This window comes from Oncorhynchus gorbuscha, linkage group LG05 (assembly GCF_021184085.1).
Source record: "Oncorhynchus gorbuscha isolate QuinsamMale2020 ecotype Even-year linkage group LG05, OgorEven_v1.0, whole genome shotgun sequence".
In the NCBI taxonomy this organism is placed as follows: domain Eukaryota; kingdom Metazoa; phylum Chordata; class Actinopteri; order Salmoniformes; family Salmonidae; genus Oncorhynchus; species Oncorhynchus gorbuscha.
In genome coordinates this window covers 95,872,569-95,888,680 of record NC_060177.1, presented here as the reverse complement: position 1 = coordinate 95,888,680, position 16,112 = coordinate 95,872,569, and the positions used below count along the sequence as shown (strand labels likewise).

Sequence of the window (16,112 nt, the reverse complement as noted above, 5' to 3'; positions counted from 1 at the left end):
TCCCAACCTTCAGCTCCATCCCATCTATCTGGTTGTTATTAGTCCCAACCTTCAGCTCCATCCCATCTATCTGGTTGTTATTAGTCCCAACCTTCAGCTCCATCCCATCTATCTGGTTGTTATTAGTCCCAACCTTCAGCTCCATCCCATCTATCTTGTTGTTATTAGTCCCAACCTTCAGCTCCATCCCATCTATCTTGTTGTTATTAGTCCCAACCTTCAGCTCCATCCCATCTATCTTGTTGTTATTAGTCCCAACCTTCAGCTCCATCCCATCTATCTTGTTGTTATTAGTCCCAACCTTCAGCTCCATCCCATCTATCTTGTTGTTATTAGTCCCAACCTTCAGCTCCATCCCATCTATCTTGTTGTTATTAGTCCCAACCTTCAGCTCCATCCCATCTATCTTGTTGTTATTAGTCCCAACCTTCAGCTCCATCCCATCTATCTTGTTGTTATTAGTCCCAACCTTCAGCTCCATCCCATCTATCTGGTTGTTATTAGTCCCAACCTTCAGCTCCATCCCATCTATCTTGTTGTTATTAGTCCCAACCTTCAGCTCCATCCCATCTATCTTGTTGTTATTAGTCCCAACCTTCAGCTCCATCCCATCTATCTGGTTGTTATTAGTCCCAACCTTCAGCTCCATCCCATCTATCTGGTTGTTATTAGTCCCAACCTTCAGCTCCATCCCATCTATCTGGTTGTTATTAGTCCCAACCTTCAGCTCCATCCCATCTATCTGGTTGTTATTAGTCCCAACCTTCAGCTCCATCCCATCTATCTGGTTGTTATTAGTCCCAACCTTCAGCTCCATCCCATCTATCTTGTTGTTATTAGTCCCAACCTTCAACTCCATCCCATCTATCTTGTTGTTATTAGTCCCAACCTTCAGCTCCATCCCATCTATCTTGTTGTTATTAGTCCCAACCTTCAGCTCCATCCCATCTATCTTGTTGTTATTAGTCCCAACCTTCAGCTCCATCCCATCTATCTTGTTGTTAATAGTCCCAACCTTCAGCTCCATCCCATCTATCTTGTTGTTATTAGTCCCAACCTTCAGCTCCATCCCATCTATCTCTTAACACTGTCCATATTGGATGTATATTTGACTGTGCTGTTTCACAAATGTTCTGAACCTTTCTATTCTCATTGTTTCTTCAGATTGTCAATTGAAAATAAAACGTTGTTCTAGAAGTAGTATTGATCCATTTGACTAGGTCTTTCCAGATCACCCAGTAGTGCTATGGATAAGAGCGTCTGCTAAATGACTTAAATGTAATGTAATGTAATGCTATCTGCAGGGTTAACTCCAGGTAAATATTGCAATTCTTCAGCCATTCCTGGACCTGTGACCAAAAACAAGCTACATATGGGCAGTACCAAAACAAAAGATCTAATGACTCTGCAGAGCTGGGAAGGTGGTATCCCCCATATAAATAACATTCTATTGGTTGCAAGAATTTTGTATAATAATTTAAATAGAACAATTTTATGTTTTGAATCCGGTTTCGTTTTACGTGTCAATTCATAAACCATGTGCCATGGAATCGGTACATCAAATCTTCCCAACTATGTTGCAATCGGTATGGCACAGCTGCCAATCTGTATGGCACAGCGGTCTGGCTTGCCATTCCAAATAAAATGAAAAACTAAAATCTATTTTTTTTGTTAATGTCGCTAGATGTAGGCAAGACCAGAAATCAGTGCAGTAATAACCAACAAGACCAGAAGTAAACTGGGATACGACTGAAGAGTTAATCAGGATGATTTTCCTGAAAATAGACAGGTAGCAGAGCTTATCTATTTTTTGCTGACTTTCTATTAAAATGTATTGGAGTGAGATCATTTATTTATTTTGGGATACTGTATACTACGGAGTACATCCACATCATCAGACCATTTTATTGGTAAACTACACGGTAATGTAAAAGTGTGAATTTTTAGTGATGTAATATGTAATATAGTTCACTGATCATAGCTGCCTTTAAATGTACACAGAGAGCTAACATGAATAATGGGCATGTCAATCTCTCCTGGCTCATAATGGAGGAGAGATTGACTTCATCGCTACTTGTATTTGTGAGAGGTATAAGCTGTCTGTTTGAACTACTGGCACACAGTTCAGACACCCCATACATACCCCACAAGAGGTCCCCAGGAAGAGTAGCTTCTGCCTTGACAGGAACTAATGGGGATCCATAATAAACCCCAGGAAGAGTAGCTGCTGCCTTGGCAGGAACTAATGGGGATCCATAATAAACCCCAGGAAGAGTAGCCGCTGCCTTGGCAGGAAGTAATGGGGATCCATAATAAACCCCAAGAAGAGTAGCTGCTGCCTTGGCAGGAACTAATGGAGATCCATAATAAACCCCAGGAAGAGTAGCTGCTGCCTTGGCAGGAACTAATGGGGATCCATAATAAACCCCAGGAAGAGTAGCTGCTGCTTTGGCAGGAACTAATGGAGATCCATAATAAACCCCAGGAAGAGTAGCTGCTGCCTTGGCAGGAACTAATGGGGATCCATAATAAACCACAGGAAGAGTAGCTGCTGCCTTGGCAGGAACTAATGGGGATCCATAATAAACCCCAGGAAGAGTAGCTGCTGCCTTGGCAGGAACTAATGGGGATCCATAATAAACCCCAGGAAGAGTAGCTGCTGCCTTGGCAGGAACTAATGGGGATCTATAATAAACCCCAGGAAGAGTAGCTGCTGTCTTGGCAGGAATTATTCTGGATGAGGGAGATGTCATTAGTAAATCGTGTCATTAGTAAATTGACAGAAATTGGGAATGAATTTGGTTAGGATCTGTATGTGGGTTAGGGTCTGTATGTGGGTTAGGATCTGTATGTGGGTTAGGATCTGTATGTGGGTTAGGGTCTGTATGTGGGTTAGGATCTGTATGTGGGTTAGGATCTGTATGTGGGTTAGGATCTGTATGTGGGTTAGGGTCTGTATGTGGGTTAGGATCTGTATGTGGGTTAGGGTCTGTATGTGGGTTAGGGTCTGTATGTGGGTTAGGGTCTGTATGTGGGTTAGGATCTGTATGTGGGTTAGGATCTGTATGTGGGTTAGGATCTGTATGTGGGTTAGGGTCTGTATGTGGGTTAGGATCTGTATGTGGGTTAGGGTCTGTATGTGGGTTAGGATCTGTATTGGGTTAGGATCTGTATGTGGGTTAGGATCTGTATGTGGGTTAGGGTCTGTATGTGGGTTAATCTGTATGTGGGTTAGGGTCTGTATGTGGGTTAGGATCTGTATGTGGGTTAGGGTCTGTATGTGGGTTAGGATCTGTATGTGGGTTAGGGTCTGTATGTGGGTTAGGGTCTGTATGTGGGTTAGGATCTGTATGTGGGTTAGGATCTGTATGTGGGTTAGGATCTGTATGTGGGTTAGGATCTGTATGTGGGTTAGGGTCTGTATGTGGGTTAGGGTCTGTATGTGGGTTAGGGTCTGTATGTGGGTTAGGGTCTGTATGTGGGTTAGGATCTGTATGTGGGTTAGGATCTGTATGGAGTAAAATGCTTTGCAGGTTTTTCTGTTGGTGCATTCACAAAATCCACCGTCCACTGATGTTTAGGCCCAGGTAGTTGGCGCTGATGTTTAGGCCCAGGTAGTTGGTGCTGATGTTTAGGCCCAGGTAGTTGGTGCTGATGTTTAGGCCCAGGTAGTTGGTGCTGATGTTTAGGCCCAGGTAGTTGGTGCTGATGTTTAGGCCCAGGTAGTTGGCGCTGATGTTTAGGCCCAGGTAGTTGGTGCTGATGTTTAGGCCCAGGTAGTTGGTGCTGATGTTTAGGCCCAGGTAGTTGGTGCTGATGTTTAGGCCCAGGTAGTTGGTGCTGATGTTTAGGCCCAGGTAGTTGGTGCTGATGTTTAGGCCCAGGTAGTTGGTGCTGATGTTTAGGCCCAGGTAGTTGGCGCTGACGTTTAGGCCCAGGTAGTTGGCGCTGACGTTTAGCCCAGGTAGTTGGTGCTGATGTTTAGGCCCAGGTAGTTGGTGCTGATGTTTAGGCCCAGGTAGTTGGTGCTGATGTTTAGGCCCAGGTAGTTGGTGCTGATGTTTAGGCCCAGGTAGTTGGTGCTGATGTTTAGGGCCCAGGTAGTTGGCGCTGATGTTTAGGCCCAGGTAGTTGGTGCTGACGTTTAGGCCCAGGTAGTTGGCGCTGATAATTAGGCCCAGGTAGTTGGCGCTGATGTTTAGGCCCAGGTAGTTGGTGCTGATGTTTAGGCCCAGGTAGTTGGTGCTGATGTTTAGGCCCAGGTAGTTGGTGCTGATGTTTAGGCCCAGGTAGTTGGTGCTGATGTTTAGGCCCAGGTAGTTGGTGCTGATGTTTAGGCCCAGGTAGTTGGTGCTGATGTTTAGGCCCAGGTAGTTGGTGCTGATGTTTAGGCCCAGGTAGTTGGTGCTGATGTTTAGGCCCAGGTAGTTGGTGCTGATGTTTAGGCCCAGGTAGTTGGTGCTGATGTTTAGGCCCAGGTAGTTGGTGCTGATGTTTAGGCCCAGGTAGTTGGTGCTGATGTTTAGGCCCAGGTAGTTGGTGCTGATGTTTAGGCCCAGGTAGTTGGTGCTGATGTTTAGGCCCAGGTAGTTGGTGCTGATGTTTAGGCCCAGGTAGTTGGTGCTGATGTTTAGGCCCAGGTAGTTGGTGCTGATGTTTAGGCCCAGGTAGTTGGTGCTGATGTTTAGGCCCAGGTAGTTGGTGCTGATGTTTAGGCCCAGGTAGTTGGTGCTGATGTTTAGGCCCAGGTAGTTGGCGCTGATGTTTAGGCCCAGGTAGTTGGTGCTGATGTTTAGGCCCAGGTAGTTGGTGCTGATGTTTAGGCCCAGGTAGTTGGTGCTGATGTTTAGGCCCAGGTAGTTGGTGCTGATGTTTAGGCCCAGGTAGTTGGCGCTGATGTTTAGGCCCAGGTAGTTGGCGCTGATGTTTAGGCCCAGGTAGTTGGTGCTGATGTTTAGGCCCAGGTAGTTGGCGCTGATGTTTAGGCCCAGGTAGTTGGTGCTGATGTTTAGGCCCAGGTAGTTGGTGCTGATGTTTAGGCCCAGGTAGTTGGTGCTGATGTTTAGGCCCAGGTAGTTGGTGCTGATGTTTAGGCCCAGGTAGTTGGTGCTGATGTTTAGGCCCAGGTAGTTGGTGCTGATGTTTAGGCCCAGGTAGTTGGTGCTGATGTTTAGGCCCAGGTAGTTGGTGCTGATGTTTAGGCCCAGGTAGTTGGTGCTGATGTTTAGGCCCAGGTAGTTGGTGCTGATGTTTAGGCCCAGGTAGTTGGTGCTGATGTTTAGGCCCAGGTAGTTGGTGCTGATGTTTAGGCCCAGGTAGTTGGCGCTGATGTTTAGGCCCAGGTAGTTGGTGCTGATGTTTAGGCCCAGGTAGTTGGTGCTGATGTTTAGGCCCAGGTAGTTTTAGGCCCAGTGCTGATGTTTAGGCCCAGGTAGTTGGTAGCTGATGTTTAGGCCCAGGTAGTTGGTGCTGATGTTTAGGCCCAGGTAGTTGGTGCTGATGTTTTTAGGCCCAGGTAGTTGGTGCTAATGCCCAGGTAGTTGGTGCTGATGTTTAGGCCCAGGTAGTTGGTGCTGATGTTTAGGCCCAGGTAGTTGGTGCTGATGTTTAGGCCCAGGTAGTTGGCGCTGATGTTTAGGCCCAGGTAGTTGGTGCTGATGTTTAGGCCCAGGTAGTTGGTGCTGATGTTTAGGCCCAGGTAGTTGGTGCTGATGTTTAGGCCCAGGTAGTTGGCGCTGATGTTTAGGCCCAGGTAGTTGGCGCTGATGTTTAGGCCCAGGTAGTTGGCGCTGATGTTTAGGCCCAGGTAGTTGGCGCTGATGTTTAGGCCCAGGTAGTTGGCGCTGATGTTTAGGCCCAGGTAGTTGGCGCTGATGTTTAGGCCCAGGTAGTTGGCGCTGATGTTTAGGCCCAGGTAGTTGGCGCTGATGTTTAGGCCCAGGTAGTTGGCGCTGATGTTTAGGCCCAGGTAGTTGGCGCTGATGTTTAGGCCCAGGTAGTTGGCGCTGATGTTTAGGCCCAGGTAGTTGGCGCTGATGTTTAGGCCCAGGTAGTTGGCGCTGATGTTTAGGCCCAGGTAGTTGGTGCTGATGTTTAGGCCCAGGTAGTTGGTGCTGATGTTTAGGCCCAGGTAGTTGGCGCTGATGTTTAGGCCCAGGTAGTTGGCGCTGATGTTTAGGCCCAGGTAGTTGGCGCTGATGTTTAGGCCCAGGTAGTTGGCGCTGATGTTTAGGCCCAGGTAGTTGGCGCTGATGTTTAGGCCCAGGTAGTTGGTGCTGATGTTTAGGCCCAGGTAGTAGTTTAGGCCCAGGTAGTTGGCGCTGATGTTTAGGCCCAGGTAGTTGGCGCTGATGTTTAGGCCCAGGTAGTTGGCGCTGATGTTTAGGCCCAGGTAGTGTTGTTTAGCCCAGGTAGTTGGTGCTGATGTTTAGGCCCAGGTAGTTGGTGCTGATGTTTAGGCCCAGGTAGTTGGCGCTGATGTTTAGGCCCAGGTAGTTGGCGCTGATGTTTAGGCCCAGGTAGTTGGCGCTGATGTTTAGGCCCAGGTAGTTGGCGCTGATGTTTAGGCCCAGGTAGTTGGTGCTGATGTTTAGGCCCAGGTAGTTGGCGCTGATGTTTAGGCCCAGGTAGTTGGCACTGATGTTTAGGCCCAGGTAGTTGGCACTGATGTTTAGGCCCAGGTAGTTGGCACTGATGTTTAGGCCCAGGTAGTTGGCACTGATGTTTAGGCCCAGGTAGTTAGGGTTATATATATAAATACCTGGTTAAATAAAGGGTTAGGGTTATATATATATATTAATACCTGGTTAAATAAAGGGTTAGGGTTATATATATATATAAAAATAAAGGGTTATATATATATATATATATAAATACCTGGTTAAATAAAGGGTTAGTGTTATATATATAAATACCTGGTTAAATAAAGGGTTAGGGTAATATATATAAATACCTGGTTAAATAAAGGGTTATATATATATACCTGGTTAAATAAAGGGTTATATATATAAATACCTGGTTAAATAAAGGGTTAGGCTTATATATATAAATACCTGGTTAAATAAAGGGTTATATATATATATACCTGGTTAAATAAAGGGTTAGGGTTATATAAATACCTGGTTAAATAAAGGGTTAGGGTAATATATATAAATACCTGGTTAAATTTACATTTAAATAAACGGTTAGTGTTATATATATAAATACCTGTTAAATAAAGGGTTATATATATAAATACCTGGTTAAATAAAGGGTTAGGGTTATATATATAAATACCTGGTTAAATAAAGGGTTATATATATAAATACCTGGTTAAATAAAGGGTTAGGGTTATATATATAAATACCTGGTTAAATAAAGGGTTATATATATATAAATACCTGGTTAAATAAAGGGTTAGGGTTATATATATAAATACCTGGTTAAATAAAGGGTTATATATATATATATAAATACCTGGTTAAATAAAGGGTTAGGGTTATATATATAAATACCTGGTTAAATAAAGGGTTAGGGTTATATATATAAATACCTGGTTAAATAAAGGGTTATATATATAAATACCTGGTTAAATAAAGGGTTAGGGTTATATATATATAAATACCTGGTTAAATAAAAGGTTAGGGTTATATATATAAATACCTGGTTAAATAAAGGGTTAGGGTTATATATATATAAATACCTGGTTAAATAAAGGGTTAGTGTTATATATATAAATACCTGGTTAAATAAAGGGTTAGGGTTATATATATAAATACCTGGTTAAATAAAGGGTTAGGGTTATATATATAAATACCTGGTTAAATAAAGGGTTATATATATAAATACCTGGTTAAATAAAGGGTTATATATATAAATACCTGGTTGAATAAAGGGTTAGGGTTATATATATAAATACCTGGTTAAATAAAGGGTTATATATATAAATACCTGGTTAAATAAAGGGTTATATATATATAAATACCTGGTTAAATAAAGGGTTAGGGTTATATATATAAATACCTGGTTAAATAAAGGGTTAGGGTTATATATATATATATAAATACCTGGTCAAATAAAGGGTTATATATATAAATACCTGGTTAAATAAAGGGTTAGGGTTATATATATAAATACCTGGTTAAATAAAGGGTTAGGGTTATATATATATATATATAATATAAAGGGTTATATATATATATATATATATATATATATATATATATATATATATATATAAATACCTGGTCAAATAAAGGGTTATATATATAAATACCTGGTTAAATAAAGGGTTAGGGTTATATATATATATATAAATACCTGGTCAAATAAAGGGTTATATATATAAATACCTGGTTAAATAAAGGAGAAATAACAAATAAATAACAGTCCCCTGTAGTTATTAGGGTTATCAGGGAAGCAGCCACTCAGCACAACCAGGTTGAATAAGGCATCTCAGCACAGCCAGGTCGAATAAGGCATCTCAGCACAGCCAGGTCGAATCTCGGCAAGCCAGGTCGATAAGGCATCTCAGCATCTCTCAGCACAGCCAGGTCGAATAAGGCATCTCAGCACAGCCAGGTCGAATAAGGCATCTCAGCACAACCAGGTTGAATAAGGCATCTCAGCACAACCAGGTTGAATAAGGCATCTCAGCACAACCAGGTTGAATAAGGCATCTCAGCACAACCAGGTTGAATAAGCACGGAACCATTTATACTGAACCATCTACACTGCAGCGATCTACACAGAACCATCTACACTGCAGCGATCTACACTGAACCATCTACACTGCAGAACCATCTACACTGCAGCGATCTACACTGAACCATCTACACTGCAGCGATCTACACAGGACCATCTACACTGCAGCGATCTACACAGAACCATCTACACTGCAGCGATCTACACTGAACCATCTACACTGAACTGTTTACATTGGACAGAAATATAAACACAACCTCTAACATTTTACACTTTGTGTACGGAAATCAGTCCATTGGAATCAGTTCATCAGGCCCTGATCTATTTTACGTCACTGGGAATACGAATCTGTTGGTCACAGAGACCTTAAATTAAAGATAACCAGTCAGTATCTGACTTTACCTCATACAGTGCGACACATCTCCTTCACGTATAATTGATCAGGCTGTCGGTTGATCAGGCTGTCGGTTGATCAGGCTGTCGGTTGATCCGGCTGTCGGTTGATCCGGCTGTCGGTTGATCCGGCTGTCGGTTGATCAGGCTGTCGGTTGATCAGGCTGTCGGTTGATCAGGCTGTCGGTTGATCAGGCTGTCGGTTGATCAGGCTATCGGTTGATCAGGCTGTCGGTTGATCAGGCTGTCGGTTGATCCGGCTGTCGGTTGATCAGGCTGTCGGTTGATCAGGCTGTCGGTTGATCAGGCTGTCGGTTGATCCGGCTGTCGGTTGATCAGGCTGTCGGTTGATCAGGCTGTCGGTTGATCAGGCTATTGGTTGATCAGGCTGTCGGTTGATCAGGCTGTTGGTTGTGGCCTGGCACAGATGTTATCCACCTAAGACACGGGAGCAGAATTGAAGCAGAAATGCCAGAAATTCACATCACGATCTGAGCCAATAATAAGCATAAGAAACTTTTCCCTTCACCTCTCTCCTCCCCCATATCTCCTATTTAACCTTTTATTTAACTAGGCAGTTAAGAACAAATTCTTAGTTACAATGACGCCCTACCAGGGAACAGTGGGGTTAACTGCCTTGTTCAGGGGGCAGAACGACAGATTTTTACCTTGTCAGCTCTGGGATTTGATCCAGCAACCTTTTGGTTACTAGTCCAATGCTCTAACCACTAGGCTACCTGCTGGTTACTAGTCCAACGCTCTAACCACTAGGCTACCTGCTGGTTACTAGTCCAACGCTCTAACCACTAGGCTACCTGCTGGTTACTAGTCCAACGCTCTAACCACTAGGCTACCTGCTGGTTACTAGTCCAACACTCTAACCACTAGGCTACATGCCTCTAACCACTAGGCGACCTGCTGGTTACTAGTCCAACACTCTAACCACTAGGCTACCTGCTGGTTACTAGTCCAACACTCTAACCACTAGGCTACCTGCTGGTTACTAGTCCAACACTCTAACCACTAGGCTACATGCCTCTAACCACTAGGCTACCTGCTGGTTACTAGTCCAACACTCTAACCACTAGGCTACATGCCTCTAACCACTAGGCGACCTGCTGGTTACCAGTCCAACACTCTAAACACTAGGCTACCTGCTGGTTACTAGTCCAACACTCTAAACACTAGACTACCTGCTGGTTACTAGTCCAACACTCTAACCACTAGACTACCTGCTGGTTACTAGTCCAACGCTCTAACCACTAGGCTACCTGCTGGTTACTAGTCCAACACTCTAAACACTAGACTACCTGCTGGTTACTAGTCCAACACTCTAACCACTAGACTACCTGCTGGTTACTAGTCCAACACTCTAACCACTAGGCTACATGCCTCTAACCACTAGGCGACCTGCTGGTTACCAGTCCAACACTCTAACCACTAGACTACCTGCTGGTTACTAGTCCAACACTCTAAACACTAGACTACCTGCTGGTTACTAGTCCAACACTCTAACCACTAGACTACCTGCTGGTTACTAGTCCAACACTCTAACCACTAGGCTACCTGCTGGTTACTAGTCCAACGCTCTAACCACTAGACTACCTGCTGGTTACTAGTCCAACACTCTAACCACTAGACTACCTGCTGGTTACTAGTCCAACGCTCTAACCACTAGGCTACCTGCTGGTTACTAGTCCAACACTCTAACCACTAGGCTACCTGCTGGTTACTAGTCCAACACTCTAACCACTAGGCTACCTGCTGGTTACTAGTCCAACACTCTAACCACTAGGCTACCTGCTGGTTACTAGTCCAACACTCTAACCACTAGGCTACCAACGTCTCTAACCACTAGGCTACCTGCTGGTTACTAGTCCAACACTCTAACCACTAGGCTACCTGCTGGTTACTAGTCCAACACTCTAACCACTAGGCTACCTGCTGGTTACTAGTCCAACACTCTAACCACTAGGCTACCTGCCACCCCACATCTCTCCCCTATCTCTCATCTCTCATCTCTCCCCTCAGGGTGCAGGTAGCCTAGTGATTAAGAGCATTGGGCCAGTACCCGAAAGGTCGCTGGTTTGAATCCCTGCGCGGACTAGTTGAAAATCTGCCGATGTGCCATTGAGCAAGGCACTTAACCCTAATTGCTCCTGTAAGTCACTCTGGATAAGATTGACTAAAATGTAAACTTCTGCTCTCTCTCATCTTCCCCACATCTCTCCCCTCTGTTATGGTTTACCAGTTATGGCGATGAGGTGGTTGGTTATCACAACACTTCATGTTTCTGTCTCCCTCCCCTCCAGGTATCCTCGGGTCTCCTTCCCAGGAGGATCTGAACTGCATCATTAACATCAAGGCCAGGAACTACCTGCTGTCTCTCCCGCTGCGCTGCAAGGTCTCCTGGAACAGCCTCTTCCCCAAAGCCGACTCCAAAGCTCTGGACCTGCTGGATAAGATGTTGACCTTTAACCCCCACAAGAGGATCGAGGTGGAGGCGGCTCTGGCTCACCCTTACCTGGAGCAGTACTACGACCCTACAGATGAGGTAATGAACCCTGACCCCTGACCCTGACTCAACCTTACCTGGAGCAATACTACAACCCTACAGATGAGGTAATGAACCCTGACCCCTGACCCTACGACCTTACAGATGGGGTATTTGTCAGAAATCAGTAGTCAATGAAAAATGTTAGTGGATTAGAGATCCTAACCTCCTGTCTGTCTCTCTGTTAGCCTGTAACAGAGACTCTAACCTCCTGTCTGTCTGTATGTCAGCCTGTAACAGAGACTCTAACCTCCTGTCTGTCTGTCTGTTAGCCTGTAACAGAGACTCTAACCTCCTGTCTGTCTGTCTGTCTGTCTGTCAGCCTGTAACAGAGACTCTAACCTCCTGTCTGTCTGTCTGTCTGTTAGCCTGTAACAGAGACTAACCTCCTGTCTGTCTGTCTGTCTGTCTGTCTGTCTGTTAGCCTGTAACAGAGACTCTAACCTCCTGTCTGTCTGTCTGTCTGTTAGCCTGTAACAGAGACTAACCACCTGTCTGTCTGTCTGTCTGTCTGTCTGTCTGTCTGTCTGTCTGTCTGTCTGTCTGTCTGTCTGTCTGTCTGTCTGTCTGTCTGTCTGTCTGTCTGTCTGTAACAGAGACTCTAACCTCCTGTCTGTCTGTCTGTCTGTCTGTTAGCCTGTAACAGAGACACTAACCTCCTGTCTGTCTGTCTGTCTGTTAGCCTGTAACAGAGACTAACCACCTGTCTGTCTGTCTGTCTGTCTGTCAGCCTGTAACAGAGACTCTAACCTCCTGTCTGTCTGTCTGTCTGTTAGCCTGTAACAGAGACTCTAACCTCCTGTCTGTCTGTCTGTCTGTCTGTCTGTCTGTCTGTTAGCCTGTAACAGAGACTCTAACCTCCTGTCTGTCTGTCTGTCTGTCTGTCTGTCTGTCTGTCTGTCTGTCTGTCTGTCTGTCTGTCTGTCTGTCTGTCTGTCTGTCTGTCTGTCTGTCTGTCTGTCTGTCTGTCTGTCTGTCTGTCTGTCTGTTAGCCTGTAACAGAGACTCTAACCTCCTGTCTGTCTGTTAGCCTATAACAGAGACCCTAACCACCTGTCTGTCTGTCTGTCTGTCTGTCTGTCTGTCTGTCTGTCTGTCTGTCTGTCTGTCTGTCTGTCTGTCTGTCTGTCTGTCTGTCTGTCTGTCTGTCTGTCTGTTAGCCTGTAACAGAGACTCTAACCTCCTGTCTGTCTGTTAGCCTGTAACAGAGACCCTAACCTCCTGTCTGTCTGTCTGTCTGTCAGTCTGTCTGTCTGTCTGTCTGTCTGTCTGTCTGTCTGTCTGTCTGTCTGTCTGTCTGTCTGTCTGTCTGTCTGTCTGTCTGTCTGTAACAGAGACTCTAACCTCCTGTCTGTCTGTCAGCCTGTAACAGAGACTCTAACCTCCTGTCTGTCTGTCTGTCTGTTAGCCTGTAACAGAGACTCTAACCTCCTGTCTGTCTGTCTGTCTGTCTGTCTGTCTGTCTGTCTGTCTGTCTGTCTGTCTGTCTGTCTGTCTGTCTGTCTGTCTGTCTGTCTGTCTGTCTGTCTGTCTGTCTGTCTGTCTGTCTGTTAGCTGTCTGTCTGTCTGTAACAGAGACTCTAACCTCCTGTCTGTCTGTCTGTCTGTCTGTCTGTCTGTCTGTCTGTCTGTCTGTCTGTCTGTCTGTCTGTCTGTCTGTCTGTCTGTCTGTCTGTAACAGAGACTCTAACCTCCTGTCTGTCTGTCTGTCTGTCTGTCTGTCTGTCTGTCTGTCTGTCTGTCTGTCTGTCTGTCTGTCTGTCTGTCTGTCTGTCTGTCTGTCTGTCTGTCTGTCTGTCTGTCTGTCTGTCTGTTAGCCTGTAACAGAGACTCTAACCTCCTGTCTGTCTGTCAGCCTGTAACAGAGACTCTAACCTCCTGTCTGTCTGTCTGTTAGCCTGTAACAGAGACTCTAACCTCCTGTCTGTTTGTCTGTTAGCCTGTAACAGAGACTCTAACCTCCTGTCTGTCTGTCTGTCTGTCTGTCTGTCTGTCTGTCTGTCTGTCTGTCTGTCTGTCTGTCTGTCTGTCTGTCTGTCTGTCTGTCTGTCTGTCTGTCTGTCTGTCTGTCTGTACCAGATACTCTAACCACCTGTCTGTCTGACTGTCTGTTAGCCTGTAACAGAGACTCTAACCTCCTGTCTGTCTGTCAGCCTGTAACAGAGACTCTAACCTCCTGTCTGTCTGTCTGTTAGCCTGTAACAGAGACTCTAACCACCTGTCTGTCTGTCAGCCTGTAACAGAGACTCTAACCACCTGTCTGTCTGTCAGCCTGTAACAGAGACTCTAACCTCCTGTCTGTCTGTCTGTTAGCCTGTAACAGAGACTCTAACCACCTGTCTGTCTGTCTGTCTGTCTGTCTCTTAGCCTGTAACAGAGACTCTAACCTCCTGTCTGTCTGTCTGTCAGCCTGTAACAGAGACTCTAACCCACCTGTCTGTCTGTCTGTCTGTCTGTCTGTCTGTCTGTCTGTCTGTCTGTCTGTCTGTCTGTCTGTTAGCCTGTAACAGAGACTCTAACCTCCTGTCTGTCTGTTAGCCTGTAACAGAGACCCTAATCTCCTGTCTGTCTGTTAGCCTGTAACAGAGACTCTGTCTGTCTGTCTGTCTGTCTGTCTGTCTGTCTGTCTGTCCGTCTGTTAGCCTGTAACAGTCTGTCTGTCTGTCTGTCTGTCTGTCTGTCAGAGACCCTGTCTGTCTGTCTGTTAGCCTGTAACAGAGACCCTCTGTCTGTCTGTCTGTTGTCTGTAACAGAGACCCTCTGTCCTGTCTGTCTGTTAGCCTGTAACAGAGACCCTAACCTCCTGTCTGTCTGTTAGCCTGTAACAGAGACCCTAATCTCCTGTCTGTCTGTTAGCCTGTAACAGAGACTCTAACCTCCTGTCTGTCTCTCTGTTAGCCTGTAACAGAGACCCTAACCTCCTGTCTGTCTGTTAGCCTGTAACAGAGACCCTAACCTCCTGTCTGTCTGTTAGCCTGTAACAGAGACCCTAACCTCCTGTCTGTCTGTTAGCCTGTAACAGAGACCCTAACCTCCTGTCTGTCTGTCTGTCTGTCTGTTAGCCTGTAACAGAGACTCTAACCTCCTGTCTGTCTGTCTGTCAGCCTGTAACAGAGACTCTAACCTACCTGTCTGTCTGTCTGTCTGTCTGCCTGTCTGTCTGTCTGACTGTCTAACTCTGTCTGTCTGTCTGTCTGTCTGTCTGTTAGCCTGTAACAGAGACCCTAACCTCCTGTCTGTCTGTTAGCCTGTCTGTCTGTCAGAGACCCTGTCTGTCTCCTGTCTGTCTATTAGCCTGTAACAGAGACTCTAACCTCCTGTCTGTCTGTTAGCCTGTAACAGAGACCCTAACCTCCTGTCTGTCTATTAGCCTGTAACAGAGACTCTAACCTCCTGTCTGTCTGTTAGCCTGTAACAGAGACCTAACCTCCTGTCTGTCTGTCCTGTCTGTCTGTCTGTTAGCCTGTAACAGAGACCCTAACCTCCTGTCTGTCTGTCTGTCTGTTAGCCTGTAACAGAGACTCTAACCTCCTGTCTGTCTGTTAGCCTGTAACAGAGACACTAAACTCCTGTCTGTCTGTTAGCCTGTAACAGAGAACCTAACCTCCTGTCTGTCTGTCATCCTGTCTGTCTGTCTGCCTGTAACTGTCTCTCCTCCTGTCTGTCTGTCTGTCTGTTAGCCTGTAACAGAGACTCTAACTGTCTGTCTGTCTGTCTGTTAGCCTGTAACCTGTCTGTCTGTCTGTCTGTTAGCCTGTAACAGAGACTCTAACCTCCTGTCTGTCTGTTAGCCTGTAACAGAGACTCTAACCTCCTGTCTGTCTGTCTGTTAGCCTGTAACAGAGACCCTAACCTCCTGTCTGTCTGTCTGTCTGTTAGCCTGTAACAGAGACCCTAACCTCCTGTCTGTCTCTCTGTTAGCCTGTAACAGAGACTCTAACCTCCTGTCTGTCTGTCTGTTAGCCTGTAACAGAGACTCTAACCTCCTGTCTGTCTGTTAGCCTGTAACAGAGACTCTAACCTCCTGTCTGTCTGTCTGTTAGCCTGTAACAGAGACCCTAACCTCCTGTCTGTCTCTCTGTTAGCCTGTAACAGAGACTCTAACCTCCTGTCTGTCTCTTTCTGTTAGCCTGTAACAGATTCTAACCTCCTGTCTGTCTATTAGCCTGTAACAGAGACTCTAACCTCCTGTCTGTCTATTAGCCTGTAACAGAGACTCTAACCTCCTGTCTCTCTCTTTCTGTTAGCCTGTAACAGAGACTCCCTTCAAGTTTGCGATGGAGCTTGATGATCTCCCCAAAGAGACCCTGAAGGAGCTGATCTTTGAAGAGACGGCTCGCTTCAACACAGTCTGCAGGCCCTAACCCGTACACACAGGTACAGACAGCTTCAACACAGTCTGCAGGCCCTAACCCATACACACAGGTACAGACAGCTTCAACACAGTCTGCAGGCCCTAACCCATACACACAGCTTCAACACA

The 16,112-nt window shown here is 45.7% G+C and overlaps 1 protein-coding gene across 1 annotated transcript in view; it reads left to right on the top strand.

Annotated features, from left to right (window-relative positions):
- The window catches only part of LOC124036684 (mitogen-activated protein kinase 1-like), a 72,335-nt gene that overhangs the window by 50,581 nt on the left and 5,642 nt on the right, over positions 1 to 16,112 (top strand). The window contains exons 7-8 of the mRNA XM_046351532.1: positions 11,388 to 11,629; positions 15,877 to 16,006. Of these exons, the coding sequence (XP_046207488.1) occupies positions 11,388 to 11,629; positions 15,877 to 15,993 (359 nt within the window). The 3' untranslated portion in view covers positions 15,994 to 16,006. The remainder of the gene's footprint in view (positions 1 to 11,387; positions 11,630 to 15,876; positions 16,007 to 16,112) is intronic.